General features: G+C 35.6%; 1 protein-coding gene across 13 annotated transcripts in view; it reads right to left on the bottom strand.

Annotated features, from left to right (window-relative positions):
* The window catches only part of ehbp1 (EH domain binding protein 1), a 196,208-nt gene that overhangs the window by 123,626 nt on the left and 56,745 nt on the right, over window positions 1-15,837 (bottom strand). For 6 of the 13 annotated variants that reach the window (XR_012393389.1, XM_005158531.6, XM_001919697.9 and 3 more), the window contains 5 exons: window positions 12,940-13,079; window positions 11,678-11,770; window positions 10,881-11,006; window positions 7,938-8,199; window positions 3,966-4,200 (listed from right to left, as the gene is read on the bottom strand). Coding sequence is in view for 12 of the 13 variants with exons in the window: in XM_005158531.6 (XP_005158588.2) it covers window positions 3,966-4,200; window positions 7,938-8,199; window positions 10,881-11,006; window positions 11,678-11,770; window positions 12,940-13,079 (856 nt within the window). In the remaining variant the exon portion in view is untranslated. Of the gene's footprint in view, window positions 1-3,965; window positions 4,201-7,937; window positions 8,200-10,880; window positions 11,007-11,140; window positions 11,281-11,677; window positions 11,771-12,939; window positions 13,080-15,837 lie in introns of those variants that run through there. The other 7 variants (XM_005158532.6, XM_073928527.1, XM_009293058.5 and 4 more) reach the window with 2 other exon arrangements.

Genomic DNA, 15,837 nt, shown 5'->3' with positions numbered 1-15,837 from the left:
GAGCACCCTATAGAAAACATTCAAAACTATACCAAGATTGTGTTTACAAGACCATGATGACATTACCATGTACTACCAGACTCCCTCTATGAATGTATGTGTCTTCAGGGCTGCTCTAATCCACCAACTACAGCAATTTTAACATTTCCATTTCTTTTGTGTTTTCAGAGATTATCACTGCGTCCAATTCATTTGTTTTTCAACCTGCCCCTTCTGCCTCACCTCAGGTCTGTGAGCGTGTGTGGGGCTTCCTCCAGCAAACACATAAACACACATAGAGAAGTCATAAACAAGGCCTTTGGGCTTCCCCGTATCTTTACTCTGAATGTGTTTGTGTGTCTCTAGCTAATCCCATTTGACTTTATTCATGCTAAGGTCATCTCCTACACCACATTCAGAGGAAACAACCAAAGCATACAGCAAGAGAATGAAATCATAATCCGTACGGTGTGTGTGTGGGATAGAAATCGAGAAAGCACATGATCGGAATAAATGGGGTTCTGCTGAAAACATGACAAATCTGAACACTGAGAATCATTTTGACAGACCAATCACACTGGGTTTAGTCGGACTGATCTGGTGTGTGTCCTGCAGCATCTTCATTGGGCTAAACCCATGAAACTTTAAGCTGAAGCCTGGACATCACTTCCAGTTTCTGAAGAAATGTGCCTATTTTCCTGTCTATGTGTGTGTGACCTAACTGTGTGTGTGTGTGTCTTTACAGGATACTGAATTTGGGTAATTAATTGTTTAAGTTGGTTAGGACTTCTCAGGCGCAGACACACACACAAGTGGTGCGCTGTGATAAACCCCTCACTATAATTAAATATGGACTACATTATAGCGCACACACATGCAGCCGTAAATAAAAACACTCGGCCTGCGGGGATTTAATCTGGCCATGTATAAGCCACTCGCTCTCATTCACACTCGGTGGGCTTCCCTTCGCCCCCTGCACCCTCAGCCAGAGAGCGGCCGCAGAGCCAGTTAATTAGACTCACTAAAGCATTGAGTGAAGAGAATCATAATGCATATATAACGATCCTACAGAGCAGCTAATACATGCCTGTATTCAAATGCTCAGAGTGAAGCGTGGAGGAAGAGGACATACGGAGGGATGGAGTGAGCGCTCCTGAAAGTCGAAAGAAAAAATGAAGCGAGAAAACAAATAAAATGCGGCACTGCTGAGAAAAGAGGGACTGAACTGATGACTCTGAAAACTTGATGTTTGTCTTTTGTTGATCGAAAAACCAAATAACATCACCCAATTACTTGAAATGTAGTGATCTTTCAGTTTTTGCATACAGTGCTCAGCATAATTGAGGACAACCCATTTTGAAAATGAATATTTTTCTCCATTTCTCAGTGAATATAGGCTATGTATTTTGGTGCATTTAAACCAAACAGATTAATTAAACATAAATTCATGAAAATAATATTTTAGTCACCAAACATATTTAGAAAATGAAAGATAATACAATTAATTCAAGAATAATATTGCAAAAAATATATTTTCAAAAAAATTATATTGACTTGATTTTTCCTATTTTTTAAATTTGTATTTAATATTGTTCTATAACCTTTACATTAGGTGTACTAGTTTTTGGACCATTATCGTAAGTTACTATGTTAGATAAACTCCAGATTTGGCTTCAGTACTGACTAATATACTGTATATGCACAAATATAATATTGTATAGCTGCCTATTAAAAATATGAATTTAAAAGACAGATTTGTAAGGGGTGTATTTATTTATGCTGAGCAGTGTACATTATATAAGCAACACAGGTGCATTCAAGACACACACAACCTTTTTTTCTGAAATGAGTTTGATGGGTAAAAAAAACTACCCTTTTGCTTTAAATCTAAGCCAAAATTAGATCACAGTCCCTTAATTGATTGTGAAAAGTTCAGAAAAAAAAAACAGAAAGATGAGGTAATATTTTACAAAATATCAATAACCTAACTGAATTTAAATATTTGAGTTTATTTGAGTTTTTCTTAGAGCTTTTTTGTGGCAAAACAACTTGCTAATGTTAATTACTAGTTAAGAATCAAAGGAGGCAAATTATTCTTATCTGGGGTTTAAATGCATGTGCTGACTTCTTTAAGGAGACAGTCCATGATGGATGTTTTTACTAGTATTTCAAATCGTTTGATGTAATAATGCAAAACAAAAAGCCTGCACAATTTTAATACCAACTAGGAAAGAATGGATTGGATGGGCTTTTGTTTCTGCTCTGATAATCTGAACCAAACTATACAGAACACTGGACTGGTAAGAGTTCATTGGGCTTTCACATATTTATGCTTAAAATTTCAGACAGCAAAGTTGTCTAAGAAATTACTAAGAATTAAGCCAGTAGACAATGATACCAATAATTTAATCAGGACATTACTCTGATTAAGGGTCTACCATGTAAATGGTGATTTTTATTTCCCTTAATCGAACTAAACAGAAATAGAATTAAGACATGGAGTACGCCGATTTTAGTGGCATCCAGTACAGACATGTAAACACCGCAATCAAACTATTATCGTTGTGTAGGATTTTCGCCGCATTTTGTGACAGGATAGTCTATACACACACCTAACTGTTTGACACTATTCTCTGCACCTACTGAGTCAGTGAAGGACCACAGAAACCTGCATCCTGGAGAGTTTTTTTTTCCCCATTCGGCATGCGGTATCATATTCCATTAAATTAACACACTTCCAGCAGTTCATACTCCAATATCTCGTTTGTCACAGAGGCATACATGAAATGTTTAAGTTAAGCCAAGTCTAAACTGTTTTCGTTTTATTAGAAGATTTTTAACATATAACACTGCAAAATTATACATGCACACAATGATAACTCTCACTTGATGTATTGCATTACAACTTGGTCACAAGCCTCTTTAACTATAATATATAAACAAGCAGTTAAAATTATGGACTTAAAGCCTATGCGATGGCATCATTGTGATGTTTTATGTAAACATAACCTTTTTAGTTTTGATAGTTTTATTCAATTTAGCTATCTTAAATTGTTTTTTAAATGTTTAAATAATCATGTTCCAATCCAGTTTTCTGAGCTAATCAATCGGCATCAAACCTCCCACAGAGTTAAACGGGCAACTGCTAATGGTGACTGTCTAGTGCCAAAGTGTAAGACCTCGTTTGGTCAATCTGTCTTCCCTGTAAAGGGAGCCAAACTGTGGAATGATTTACCGGTTAGCTTAAAATCAGAAAGTAATAAAAATATTTTTAGTAGTGCTCTTAAAAAGTGGTTAAAAACAAAACAGCTGTGTTTGCACAAATAGTCTACTGTTAGTTGGTAGGATCATGTCGCCTTTGCTTTTGCCTGCAGTAATTTTATGTAAAGAATTGTAATGCTATGTATGTTTTTATTATATTTCTATTTTGTCAATTTTTAAGCCTTCTGTGGACAGGAGTTGAAAATTAGCAAGTTTGCTAAATCACCTAAACAAATGCATTTGGTTGTCCAGTAAAATTGTGATGTCCATGTCAAATAAATATATACAAAAAAATGAAAGTGAAAGTTCCAAACTGCAGTTAAAGCCGACAAAGTAAACATAAAAGACCCAAAATTATTTGAAACTATGGATAGCATGGTGACGCAATGACATAAATCGAACTACGTGCTGTAACATGTAAAACGGGATCATGAAAGAAACATTCAAAAAGAAACTCATGTAAACACCTTACTCCTATAATAGTAAGTAAATCCTTTATAATAGTACCTCCTTCTAATAATTTGATTACTGATGTCCATGTAAACGGAGTCAATGTAGACTGCAATATAGATTAACACAATCTTCATTTTAAAGTGCTAAAAAAATAAAAGTACCAGATGAAGATCTACACTTTTTGTAAGCATTGTCCACTTCTGATGAGACCAACAAAACTGCATCTTAGTACAAGGTGTAATCAGGGTCACAAGGACGGGAGGAAAACTGACCTTAGGTGAGGATGAGGCCAACTCTCTCCCTATCACAGCTGTCAAAACTGAAGGAGCCAGTGCTGGTGGAGTGGATGTTCCTTCAGGAGATGAAGTCTTTGGTATAGGTGTTGGTCCAGGGGTCACAGAAAGGTTCGGTCCAGCACTGGGAGGCTGTGGGGCCCGGCGCTTCATGCTCTTCTCTAAGGTGCTACTGTCTGAGCCAGACAATCTGGGCTCATAGAAAGGATTTGATCTGAAATAGGGAGAACAAACAGCCACATCAGGAAATAAAGATTAAATTTAAATTTTGCTATGTTTATTTAGCTAGCTCACATTGTGATTCTTAAACTGAATAATTATTCCATGCAAGTTTTGGTGATCCTCAAAGAAAGTCTGAGGTACAGTCAGTCCTGTCAAACGCACATCACATGACAGCAATTACTCAAACGTCTACAGACTTGTAAACAAAGAGCATCAGTTCTGGAGGAGAATTACCATCAAGACCAAGTTGTGGATTACTTCAGAAGAGCAGTGCCATCAGACGGAGCATTATCCAGAGGATGATAATGTGTAGAACGGCCATAAATGAGGTTGGTGTCGTGATCTCATTCCTTTTGAGTGTGCATGCATATTAGCTGAGCATTAGAATCTGTTTAATTCGGACATTTAGAAATTGAACTTGTTGTTTAATTTTATTGGTGGTTTCCTCATTTAGACAGAATGCCCAAGCATATTGCCCGAGAGGCATTTCAAAGATGACCGCCGAATGAAATGACTTGCCTTAAAGAGACTTTCTTAATATCCTCTTACTGTTAGTTTGCTATTAGCAAATGATGCGCAAACTTCCTCTCATGCTAATTTTTAATTTGAGGTAAATTATTTGAAGTTGTAAATAGATGCAATTGAGGCAAAGTACACGTGTATGCAGCAAGCGCATTACACATTTGACATAATTCGTGCCACAATATTGAATTTCTAATACTTCATTTTGTGCAGTGTAATCTCAGCATTGAAGTAAGTGAGCTAGAAACAGTATTAAATCATGTATGTGAAGTCCCCCTGAACCTCATATGTCAGTTTGTGTGTGTGTGCGTGTGTGTGTGTTTGTGTGTGTGTGTAAGAGTGTGTGTTTTCAGGTAAAAGAGGCATCAGCGAACATTATTAGCCAATAAAACGCTCTGCTGACTTCGAGATAGACCAGGTGCTCCAGAGGTCACTCTTCGTGACCTCTGACCTGTGGCCTCACCGGAGAGTTTACTGACAGGGGCACACAGACGTCCACTGGCATCAATACACACTGCTGTGTAAAGGCCCATCACTCATCACTGACACACACGCACAATGAGGAGACAGAGCTGAGAAAAGACTGAGCAGGTATTCAGCTGAAAGACAAGGTTAAAGACACAAAGTATCCCAAGCTCCCAAGCTTACGGACAAAGACAGAGCGAGAGAGAAAGAGAGAGACAGCAGGGAGGAAAGAACTGGCAGCAATACAAACAAGTTTAGAAAAGAAAGAAGTGGAAAGTGCAGTCAAAACAAGTGGAGGTGAACAAGAGGACGAGAGATAGAAAGAAAAAGGAAAGTGAGAAAAAGAAGGTATTAGCGGGATTTGAGAAGATGCATTTTCAAGAAAATTTATTTCATGTACTATAGAACATCCTTTGGGCAAATGTTGTGATAAAAATCACAAATCAAACAGCGAAAATAATGATAATTTTCATTTATTTCAGTTAAGAAAGTCCATATAGATATATCTAGACCGTTTTCAAGCTATACCGTGGTTTGGAAAAAGTTTTAAAAGTGCCAAAATTTTTCGCTATACTGTTCCTAAGATATGTGTAAGATTGTTTATTTACTTTTTTTTTAGGACAACAGTATCTCCAGCAGTAAAGATATCTAAAGATGCTGTTTTAAATTGTGTTTTTGAAATAATAAAGACAGCAGAAGTCAATGATTCATTTGAATTATTTAGCCTGACATGTTTATGGATCCAAAATATCTTAAATGTTTGCCAAATTAAAATATATTATGTTCAAAGTGGAAGAAAGTTGTTGTTTTTAACCTAGACAATTAAAAAAAAAAATATATATATATATATATATTTATATATATAGATAGATAAAAAGACAGTTAAATATAAATTGGTTTTATTTGTATTTACATTAGAAATAAAGTACACTGCATAAAAAATGCAAATTAAAGCTAGTATTTTCAACTTTTTTTTTATCAAAAACTATTTAGTACATTTGGGATGAGGTTCTCAAGGTAAATGCATACCTTGACTCTAGGGGGCAAACAACAAAAAAATAAGGTCAAGAATCTTGGTGTTCGCAGTGAGGACTTGGAGAAACTTGTTCATGTTTTTATCAGCAGCAGGGTGGATTACTGTAATGGATTTCTCACTGGCCTTCCCAAAAGACAGTCAGACAGCTGCAGCTCATCCAGAATGCTGCTTCCAAGACTCTGACCAGAACCAGAAAACCAGAGCACATCACATATCTCCTTAGGTCTTTACACTGGCTCCCAGTTATATTCAGAATAGATTTTAAAGTATTGTTACTTGTCTATAAATCACTAAATGGTCAAGGACCACAGTACATTAGAGATATACTCAATGAATACAACCCTAACAGATCACTCAGATCTTTAGGATCAAAAAATTAGAAATTCCAAGAGTTTAGTCAAAGCAGGGTGAATCAGCCTTCATCTATTGTTACGCCACCCGCTGCAGGAATCAGCTTGCAGAAATGATCAGATGTGCTCCACTTTTAGACGTATTCAAATCAAGACTGAAAACACATCTGTTTAGCTGTGCCTTTACTGAATGAGCACCGTGCGCACCGTCAGACAGATCGCACTGTTATGTCTTTCTTTTCTTTTTCATTCTTTTATAACCTGTTTTAATACATTTTAATTTGTTTTTATCTGTTTTAATCACTTTTATTCTTTGTTTTTTTCTTACCTTTGACTCTTCTATTCCTGTTTATGTAAAGCACTTTAAATTACCATTAAGTACGAAATGTGCTATAAAAATAAACTTGCCTTGCCTTACAAATTATCAATCATTTTACATGACACTATGAAGCAATACAAAATAATGTGTGCTGATATTTGTAAGATTCATTATTAGTGATTTTTGTACCTGATCATAATAGAAGAGAAAACCATCATATTACAATGATCTCTTAAAGATCATGTGACACTGAAGACTGGCGTAATGATGAAGAAAATTCAGCCTTGAAGCACAGGAATGAATTACATTCTATTAGAAAACATTTGTTGCAGTAAATTGTAATATTATTTCACAATTTCACAGTTTTTATTGTATTTCTGGTCAAATAAATGCAGCATTGGCAAGCAGACTCACCTTTTCTTCCAAACTTTTGATTGGTAACGTACATATAAAGTGTTTTTATAAAGAATTTTTTTTCAATTGAAGGATGCATTCAATTGATTGAAATTGTCAGAGAAGACTTTATAATGTTACAAAGAACTATTTCAATTAGGTGATGTGCATCCAAGTGTAAACATGTATTTATTTATATAAAAATACTTCTTGTTGGGCATTTCAGTAGAAAATAAGGTATTTTAATAATGAAAAAAATACACTTCTGATTTGAAAAACAGTTATCCTTCTCTTCTCTCATTTAATCTACATAATGTTAGGTTTAGAGGTGTGTTCAGGCTGAAGCTGTGAAAGAGTGAGAGACCGCAGAAATGCAGAGATGAACAGACAAGGCCAAAGAATGTTGGAAACAACAGAAGCCTTGTTCCTGCTGAAAGAACTCGCTCACCACTTTCCTCTGCTACGACAAGTGCTTTTCTCATTCACTCAAACATATACACACACACACACACACGAAATACTAATGAACAGTAGAAAAGCAAACTGCGCCCAGATTTGTTTTGAGTGTAATGTTTTGACAACTCAAAACAAATCAATAAAGCCCAAGGCCTACCCACAATGTATCCCAGAATTCCCTGACTCACTCGTCTAGCTCCTCCTCCTCTGTCCGGGTTGTGTTGGCGTACAGGTATTTGCTCATGTCCACCGGCCGGACGTTCTTCCTCTTGCTGCTTCTGGGTGGAGACACTTTAGGCTGGGGTTCAGGCTCGGGCTCAGGTTCATCAAATGGGTTCTCGTACTGAGAAGAATCTGGCTCTGTGTCAGCCTCTTCAAATGGGTTGAAGGGACAATCAGGCGCATCTTGATCTTTGATAGTGGGTTGCACATGGGGTTGAGGAGATGGTTCTAAAAATACACAAACAACAATTAATCTCTTAACTTATGTTGTAAATATGAAACTGATCATTGCAGTACTATTAAAATGCATCAGCATGAAGAGATTAAATAATTTATGGAAATGAACTGTGTAATTGTTTCATTTTTGCTTGTAGCCCTTTGTAAAATTAGGAGTAAATCTAATTTACCAAAGTAATTTTGCAAATCATATAAAACAGGGGTGTCAAACTTAAATTGGCAGGGGGCCATTTCAGTAACTGACAATTCAGAGGAGGGCCGTTTTAACATTCAAGCACATGAAAAAAAGTGAGGCAATTGATGCATCTTAGGACAACAGTCCTGATGTTTATAATTCAAGCATTACCTGTCACTAATGATAATGCAAATCAGCATCTTTTTTGCTTCACACAACTGCTGAAATATATCTGTGGTTGTTTTAGCATTTTGACATTTAAATAGTCATAATAATGATAATTATAAATATTATTATTCTGTCCCAACCAATTGTTGCATTACCAAAAGTTTAACAGATAGCGTAAGAACAGCAGAAAGCAGTTTGGGTAAATTTACTGGCAATTTTTTTTATGGATCTTTCTTTTTTGTAAAACTACAACTAAGAGGGGGCAAGTAAGTAATCACATTTACATTTATTCAATTGTTCAATTCAACTAGCAGTAAAAATGTACATAGTTTTCATAGAAATTGCAATACGCATATAAGGAAAATCTGTTAAATAGACTACTTTATCAAATATAAGCACAATTAGCATATTTTTAAACCCCCAGCATAACGTGTAAGCAATGCAAAAGTGTTTACAGGTGGTACAGGCGGTATGAAACTGATAATAATTAAATGACCCTTGAATATTTACAAAAATAGATTTTTAGTAAAATAGAGCACTTATGCACATTTATTTTTTGATTACGTTTAAATCAGCCACAGAAAAAATCTGCATGTGCTTTACTCTCGACCGCACGCTAGGAAAAAACTAAAGTAAAAATAAAATAAACTACAATATAGTGCAGTATTGTAAACCAATATGTGGGGGGTCGAAACCACAAGTGGCTATATACGACAGCACAACAATAATAGTGATTCAAAAACATGTGTCGTGGCGGGCCGAATCTCGTTAGATTTTCGACGTCATTTGCAGTTATATTTCTATTTTTTTAAAGATTTTTGGTGACTGAAATGTTATTTAAATAAACATATCTATTTAATAAATCTGTTTTTGTTCAAATCCACCATGATATATAACCCGTATTCACTAAGAAATTGATAAAAATATTAATTTTCAAAATAGGGGGTATTCACTTATGTTGAGAACTGTACATAAGCATCAAATGAGTAATAACTATTAGTTTATTGAAAAGTGGCAAAGTATAAAATATCTAATGTATAGGGTTTTTTTCCATAATTGAACCCCTACAATGTATTATAATTTTTTAAGCTTAAACAGTACATAACTGTAAAAAAAATTATACATAACAACACATACAAAACTTAATATCTATAAATTGTAAAGTAATGGAAATATACACTACCGGTCAAAAGTTTAGAGTCAGTAAGATTTTTAATTGTTTAAAGGCTGCATTTATTTAATCAAAAATAAAGTACAAATGGTAAAATTGTGAAATGTTATTGCACTATAAAATAACTGTTCAAAAGTAGTTTATCATTTAATTTAATAATTCCAGTTATTTTAAAGATACATTTTCAGCTTCATTACTCTAGTCTTCATAGTCACATAATCCTTCAGAAATCAGCCTAATATTAATTATTATTATTATTATTCAATTCAATTCAGCTTTATTTGTATAGCGCTTTTACAATGTAGATATTGTCAAAGCAGCTTCACATAAATGGTAATATTAACTGGATCAGGGTAGTTCAGTTTTTAGTGTTTAAGTTCAGTTCAGTTTAGTGTGGTTTGAAGTCATTACTGAGAGTCCAAACACTGAAGAGCAAATTCATCGATGAGTAGCTTTTCAGATCCTGAACCATGCAAGCCAGTGGCGACAGCGGAGAGGGAAAAAAAATTTCACCAACAGGAGAGTGAAGAAAAAAAGTTTGGCACGACCATTTTAATTTCTCCGCTGGAAAAAAGTCTTGTGCAGAGCTGCAGTCTCAGCAGTGGAGGCTGGAAGCTGGCCTCTGCGAAGACTCGTCTGTCCCTGGAATCAGTCTCATGCTCTCCACTTTCCCATGACCACCAGCGCAGCAGCAGCTCATTATTACTATTATTATTATTATTATTAATGGTGACAGTAATAAAAGCAGTAAAGACTTAAGTATTAATAGCAGTATAGAAAGTATTCATTTGAAAATAAATACAATAAGAAAGCAGTTATTTAATTTTTGTATAAATATTTAACAATTGAACTTTACATGTAATAAATGCCGCCTTGATGAACAGTTTAAAGAATAATTTTCTTTTCAAAAAACATGAAAAAAACAACAACAAAAAACTGACCTCAAACTTTTGACCAGTAGTGTATATAACCACATGTACTAAGAAAATCATGTCAATTAGCTAAAATCCAGAACAAAACAGAACAAAATCCAGCTGCAGTAAACATTTCCTTTTCACTTAATACATCATCACTAGTCTCAGATTGTTAATGAGTACAACCTGCCCTGCTGATAAAAGTGCAAAAGGGTCACACAAAGGGTCAAGGGTCACTCCTTACCATCCTCATCCGGGTCACCAAAAGGGTTAAGGTCATCCGGGTCATTAGGTTCATCGAAGGGGTTACAGCTCATGTTGCTCTGGTCCTGGTCCTCCTGATCCAGGAAGTTTAACTTACTGATCAGCTCTAAACCATCCACAATGATAAGAGAACAGGAAGGAAAAGAAAAAAAAGAGAGAGGATCATTCATCAGTCCGAAATGGGCAACAAGGAGAACCGATGGATAATCAGATGAAAAGCAAAACTGTGGCAAAACCAACCAATAAATAAAAAATAAATTGCTGATATCTGCACTTTGAAGTGAACCACACCAATATCCTTCAGGTCCAATGATCAGTGTGTTCCAGTAGAGCTGATGTGGGGTTTTCATTGTGAACATGAGCCAGCGGGACCAAAAAGAGCATGTGTGAAGAATGACCGAGTGAAGTGCTCTCTGAGGTGATAAGAAAAGTGTGATGTCTCTTTTCAACCCATATAAGTCCACCAGACTTCACTCAATCACATGACCAGTGGTGTGACACTTTCAGGATCATCATCTCAGTGGTCATGGAAACAAAGTTTGAGTTACTGGGTTCACTACAAACTGCAGAAGGTGAAACGAGGGTAGCCATCACAAATGAAGAATGCTAAATTAGATCAAAACACAGCATTTGAAAAAATATATATACATAAATGAACTTTTTAAGGATGTTCTACTACACGGCACGTCCACAGGGATGGAAGAAAGAGGAAAGAAGGAGAAAGACAGAGAGATAGACAGTGGATAAAAGAATGAAAGAAGGTGAAAGCTGAAAGACCTTCAGAAGAGGAGGCAGCTTTATTTGCTTGCTTTAGGCAGTCATCTGGATCTCCATCTATAGAGCTGAGAGCATTCAGCTGCCTCACAATCTCTGCAAACAGCACAACATACAATCAATACACTCTCAAACACTCGTGCGCGCACACACACACGCACACAATCTAACCTGTATAATGCAAACAGAGGTATGCAATACATACAGATAGTGACTGTGTGAGTCTGTGTGTGTGTTGAGGTGTGTCTCTTTTAAAAAGAACCAAAACTGTGTCCGCTCTAACAAACTGTGAAAAACAGATCTGCGGCATCGCTGTGGAAACAAAGAAACTGCTAAACCCATACGATGAATAAACAACTCAAGCATTTCCATAGGCGCTCCATACATACACTTATAAAGGGATAAAAGCACATGGGTGTAATGTCAAGACTCCACGATCTGAGGGGTGATGGGCGGCTGGATTATATCACAGCATCCCACACACACTCATAAGACAAAACGAAAACAGCTAATCAGTAACTTATTATCAAAAACAGGACAAATGTAAAACAGGAAGAAAATAAGAATACAGGAGAAGAATAAAAAGTGCACATGCACAAATAAACTAAACAATAAAAAAAAACATTTGAAGCTTTTGCTCAAAGTAAAGTCGTACTCGAACTGATCTGCAGCTGAACAGAACAATCTAAAGGAAACACAGAGCAAACACTTTCATTCAGTATCTAACAACCACACATAATTATTCTAGCTCGTCTCAATGTTGAAATAAATATCTGGATTATACTCTAAATAAAATACACCATACAGCCCTCAGTAACCACATCTCAGAAATTACAGTTTAATGAAACAACAGAAAGAGCAGAAGAATAATAAACAATAAGAATAGGAAAAAGATAACACAATAGAAGATGTAAAGTTTTATAAAAGAACAAAGAAAATCATTAACCAAGAAAAACAAGAATTAGAAATTAGAAATAAAAATTATACATAATAAAACAGACAGCATGTACAAAAACATGAATAAAATGAAAGTAAAATACAGAAATACAGCTCAACACATAGAACAGAATTGAAAGAAATTATTAACTACAGACAGTTTTTCCTGCAATTTTACAGCAGTGCACAAACAAATTCAAGTTTGACCTATAACAGATTGAGGATGTAGAAACTGAACATAACCGGAAACTCTTTGGTGGATACTTTCACTGTAGAGCGTGCAGTATTATCAAATTCATCTTAAAAGAATCTTCAGATGCATGTCTCACCTGTAATTTTGGCTGCCTTCTCCTCCTGATTGACTCTGTTCTCCTCATCTTCCTCATTCTCCTCCTCAAAATCATCCAGGTTGCCAATGTCGGCCTGCTTCATGCTCATCAGACTGGCCAGACTCTGCATATCTTCATCACTACACACAAAAAGAGAGAACAATCTGATGAAATCATCATAAATGAAAAACACGATAACGAGTACAGGTATGTTTACACTACAGTGATGATCTAAATACAAAAAAGATTTGTCCCTGTATTAAAATGTTTTACAAAGAGTCCAAATCATTGTCAAAACAAACCCCATTCACATATATCTGTGAAAATAAGTATAAAAAAGACTTCAGAACTTTCTAGTAACATGTAACTTTGTAAGGAAACATTAAGGGCCCTGTCATACACCCGGCGCAATGTGGCACAAAGCGTGACGGAATAGACAGAATAGTTGTTTGCTAGTTTCAGCTTGTCGCAAGAGTCAAATGCATTTGCGATCATATTTGCATAGGATATAAATATAAATGATTAAAATATTACAAAATGTATTATTTTCTAGCCTACATAAATATAAAAAACAAACTTTCATGCCTTCTACATCTTTGGGGGCTTTTTCAATTTATTCTTAACGATTTGCTTTTGTATAATGTTATTATTATTGGCAGTATTATTTATTATATGCATGTGTAAATTTGTTTTATTAACAAAAAGCTTATAGATTTGTCCACCTGTCAGGTTTTAGACCATATGGGGCACAGCATGTGTATTAGGATATAACTTTTTTTTTTTACCTTACTTTGTCATTATTGTTCATTTATTCGTTTGCTGGAAATTAGAACTGAATTTAGAAATAGTTTTGAAACAAATATTTGCCCTAAACAAGTTAAATTAATTATTTATAAGCTAATTGATGTCTGTGCGTACAAGGTTTCCCTATCCACGAGAGCAAAAGTGAAAGTTAATGAAGAGGCTCATCTCTCATTCTCACGCTGTAGGTGCTCTGTTTAACTGTTTTCTTGCTAGTAAAATGCTCAGTTTTTTCACTTACAAAGTGTGTCATGTAAATAGCAAATGCGCTATGGCGCGATGCAACTGGTTCTTAAAGTGAATGGGAGATGAGACTCTGATTGGTTTAGTCTCAAAACACCCCTATAACTTATTAAGAAAATAAGCTCAACCCTTTTAGACCATGCGCCACGGCACAAAGCTAATTTTTCCGTCCTTATATTAGCAAAAGGGGATTCCGACATGCCTTAATTGCTTTCATCAAAATAGAGCCCTATATGTGTGCACACCATATGCAAACATACCTGTCAACCCTCCCATTTTTCCTGGGATTCGTAAAGGTATTTTCCCATAATTCTCCCATATTTTTAATCATTCTATGAAGGGTGGCAATAAACATCAAAGAGCTGATCCTCCCTATACACAATCCATACTGCTAAACCACCAGGGGACGCCCCTTACTCTTAGATGTAAATCAGCCCTATGCCTTCATTTTATTTAGGCATAAAAATACTTTTAAATAAATATAAAAAGGTGGGATTCCCTGTCTTTGCATTACAGGTGCCATTGCTCCTCTGATGCAATCCTCAAAATAATCAGTTCATGTAGCGGTGCGTGACTGTCAGACGTACTCCATGGTGATAAATAGATGCTATTACCCAAGTAGATTCTGTACACGCGATTTGAAGTGCAGCGAAAGTAGACACTCTGGATTTTGGGTGCATGTTTGAACAGACATATAAACATACTACTAATAATAATATTAATAGTAATGATAACAACAAAATCTAAACATGTCGATCTTTTTTTTTGGGGGGGGGGGGGGGGGGGGGGGGGTTAACACAACAAATTGTCTTAAATGAGCATAAAAAGTTAGAAAAGTAATTGAATGCTTTCATCATGTATCTGTGCATTTTTAAATGACACCTCTGTTATTAAATGTAAAAAAAGGAAAAATCTAAATGCGAGATTTATCTGCTGCTCTTCAATGTTTAAAGTATACAGTGAAGATTCAATTTCTTTATAATAGCTATTCATTTTAATAGGCTAAACTTTAAATTATTCACAGCTTTTTTATTATGTTTTTTCTAATGTATGCTATTTATTCCATCCCTTGTAAATACTAATTATAGCTTAAGCGTATTACTGGCCATTTCAACTCTTTATGTACACATTTAGTAATTCAGGGAATTTCGTTGAAAATTTTTTTAGGGGGGGTTGAGATCTTCTATAAATGTTTATGGCTGTCATGTACTCATGCATAATCATTTCTAACACTTTCCTGGACTTAGAGGCAGCAGTATCATTTTTAAAAACTGATTTTTTTGGCCCAGTCAACACTGCTGTGCCGTAAATAAATGGTAAATAAATGCAATGAAAGTTAAAAAGTGTTTTGTAAAGTTTTTTCTAATTTGCTATGCTTATTTTGGTGTAAAATGGATTTGAAATGGATTTGAAAACAGTAAAATTGAGAATGGTTAGAGAATTGTTGGTTCATTTTTTGATAACACCTTCCCCAGACTTGCATAAAATACTGACAACTGTTAGCAAAGGGAAAATATGGCCTTCCATTGACTGCGTTTTTGTGTACAAAGCATTCTGTTGCACTGAAGGAGATGGGTGGAAGAAGAGAAGAAAGCCAGGCTGACAGAGAGCGAGAAATGAACGTGTAAAGGGAATGCCCTTCATGGTCCTGCTCATAAGAGGCAGTGCAATACGGACATGCATTCCAGCCAGGGCATTCACAAGCATGGCGAGATAACGCTCCAGGATTAACTCGCTCGCTCTCTCCCTGCCAATGTCCCCGTCTTCCCCTTCTCTCTGTCTATCTCGCACTTCTTTATGAATGCCGTCCAGTCTTTCTTTGGCAGCCATGGAGCTTATTTGAACTTATGTAAT

This window comes from Danio rerio, chromosome 17 (assembly GCF_049306965.1).
Source record: "Danio rerio strain Tuebingen ecotype United States chromosome 17, GRCz12tu, whole genome shotgun sequence".
NCBI classification, from domain to species: Eukaryota; Metazoa; Chordata; class Actinopteri; order Cypriniformes; family Danionidae; genus Danio; species Danio rerio.
This window is presented reverse-complemented; position numbering and strand designations above follow the sequence as displayed.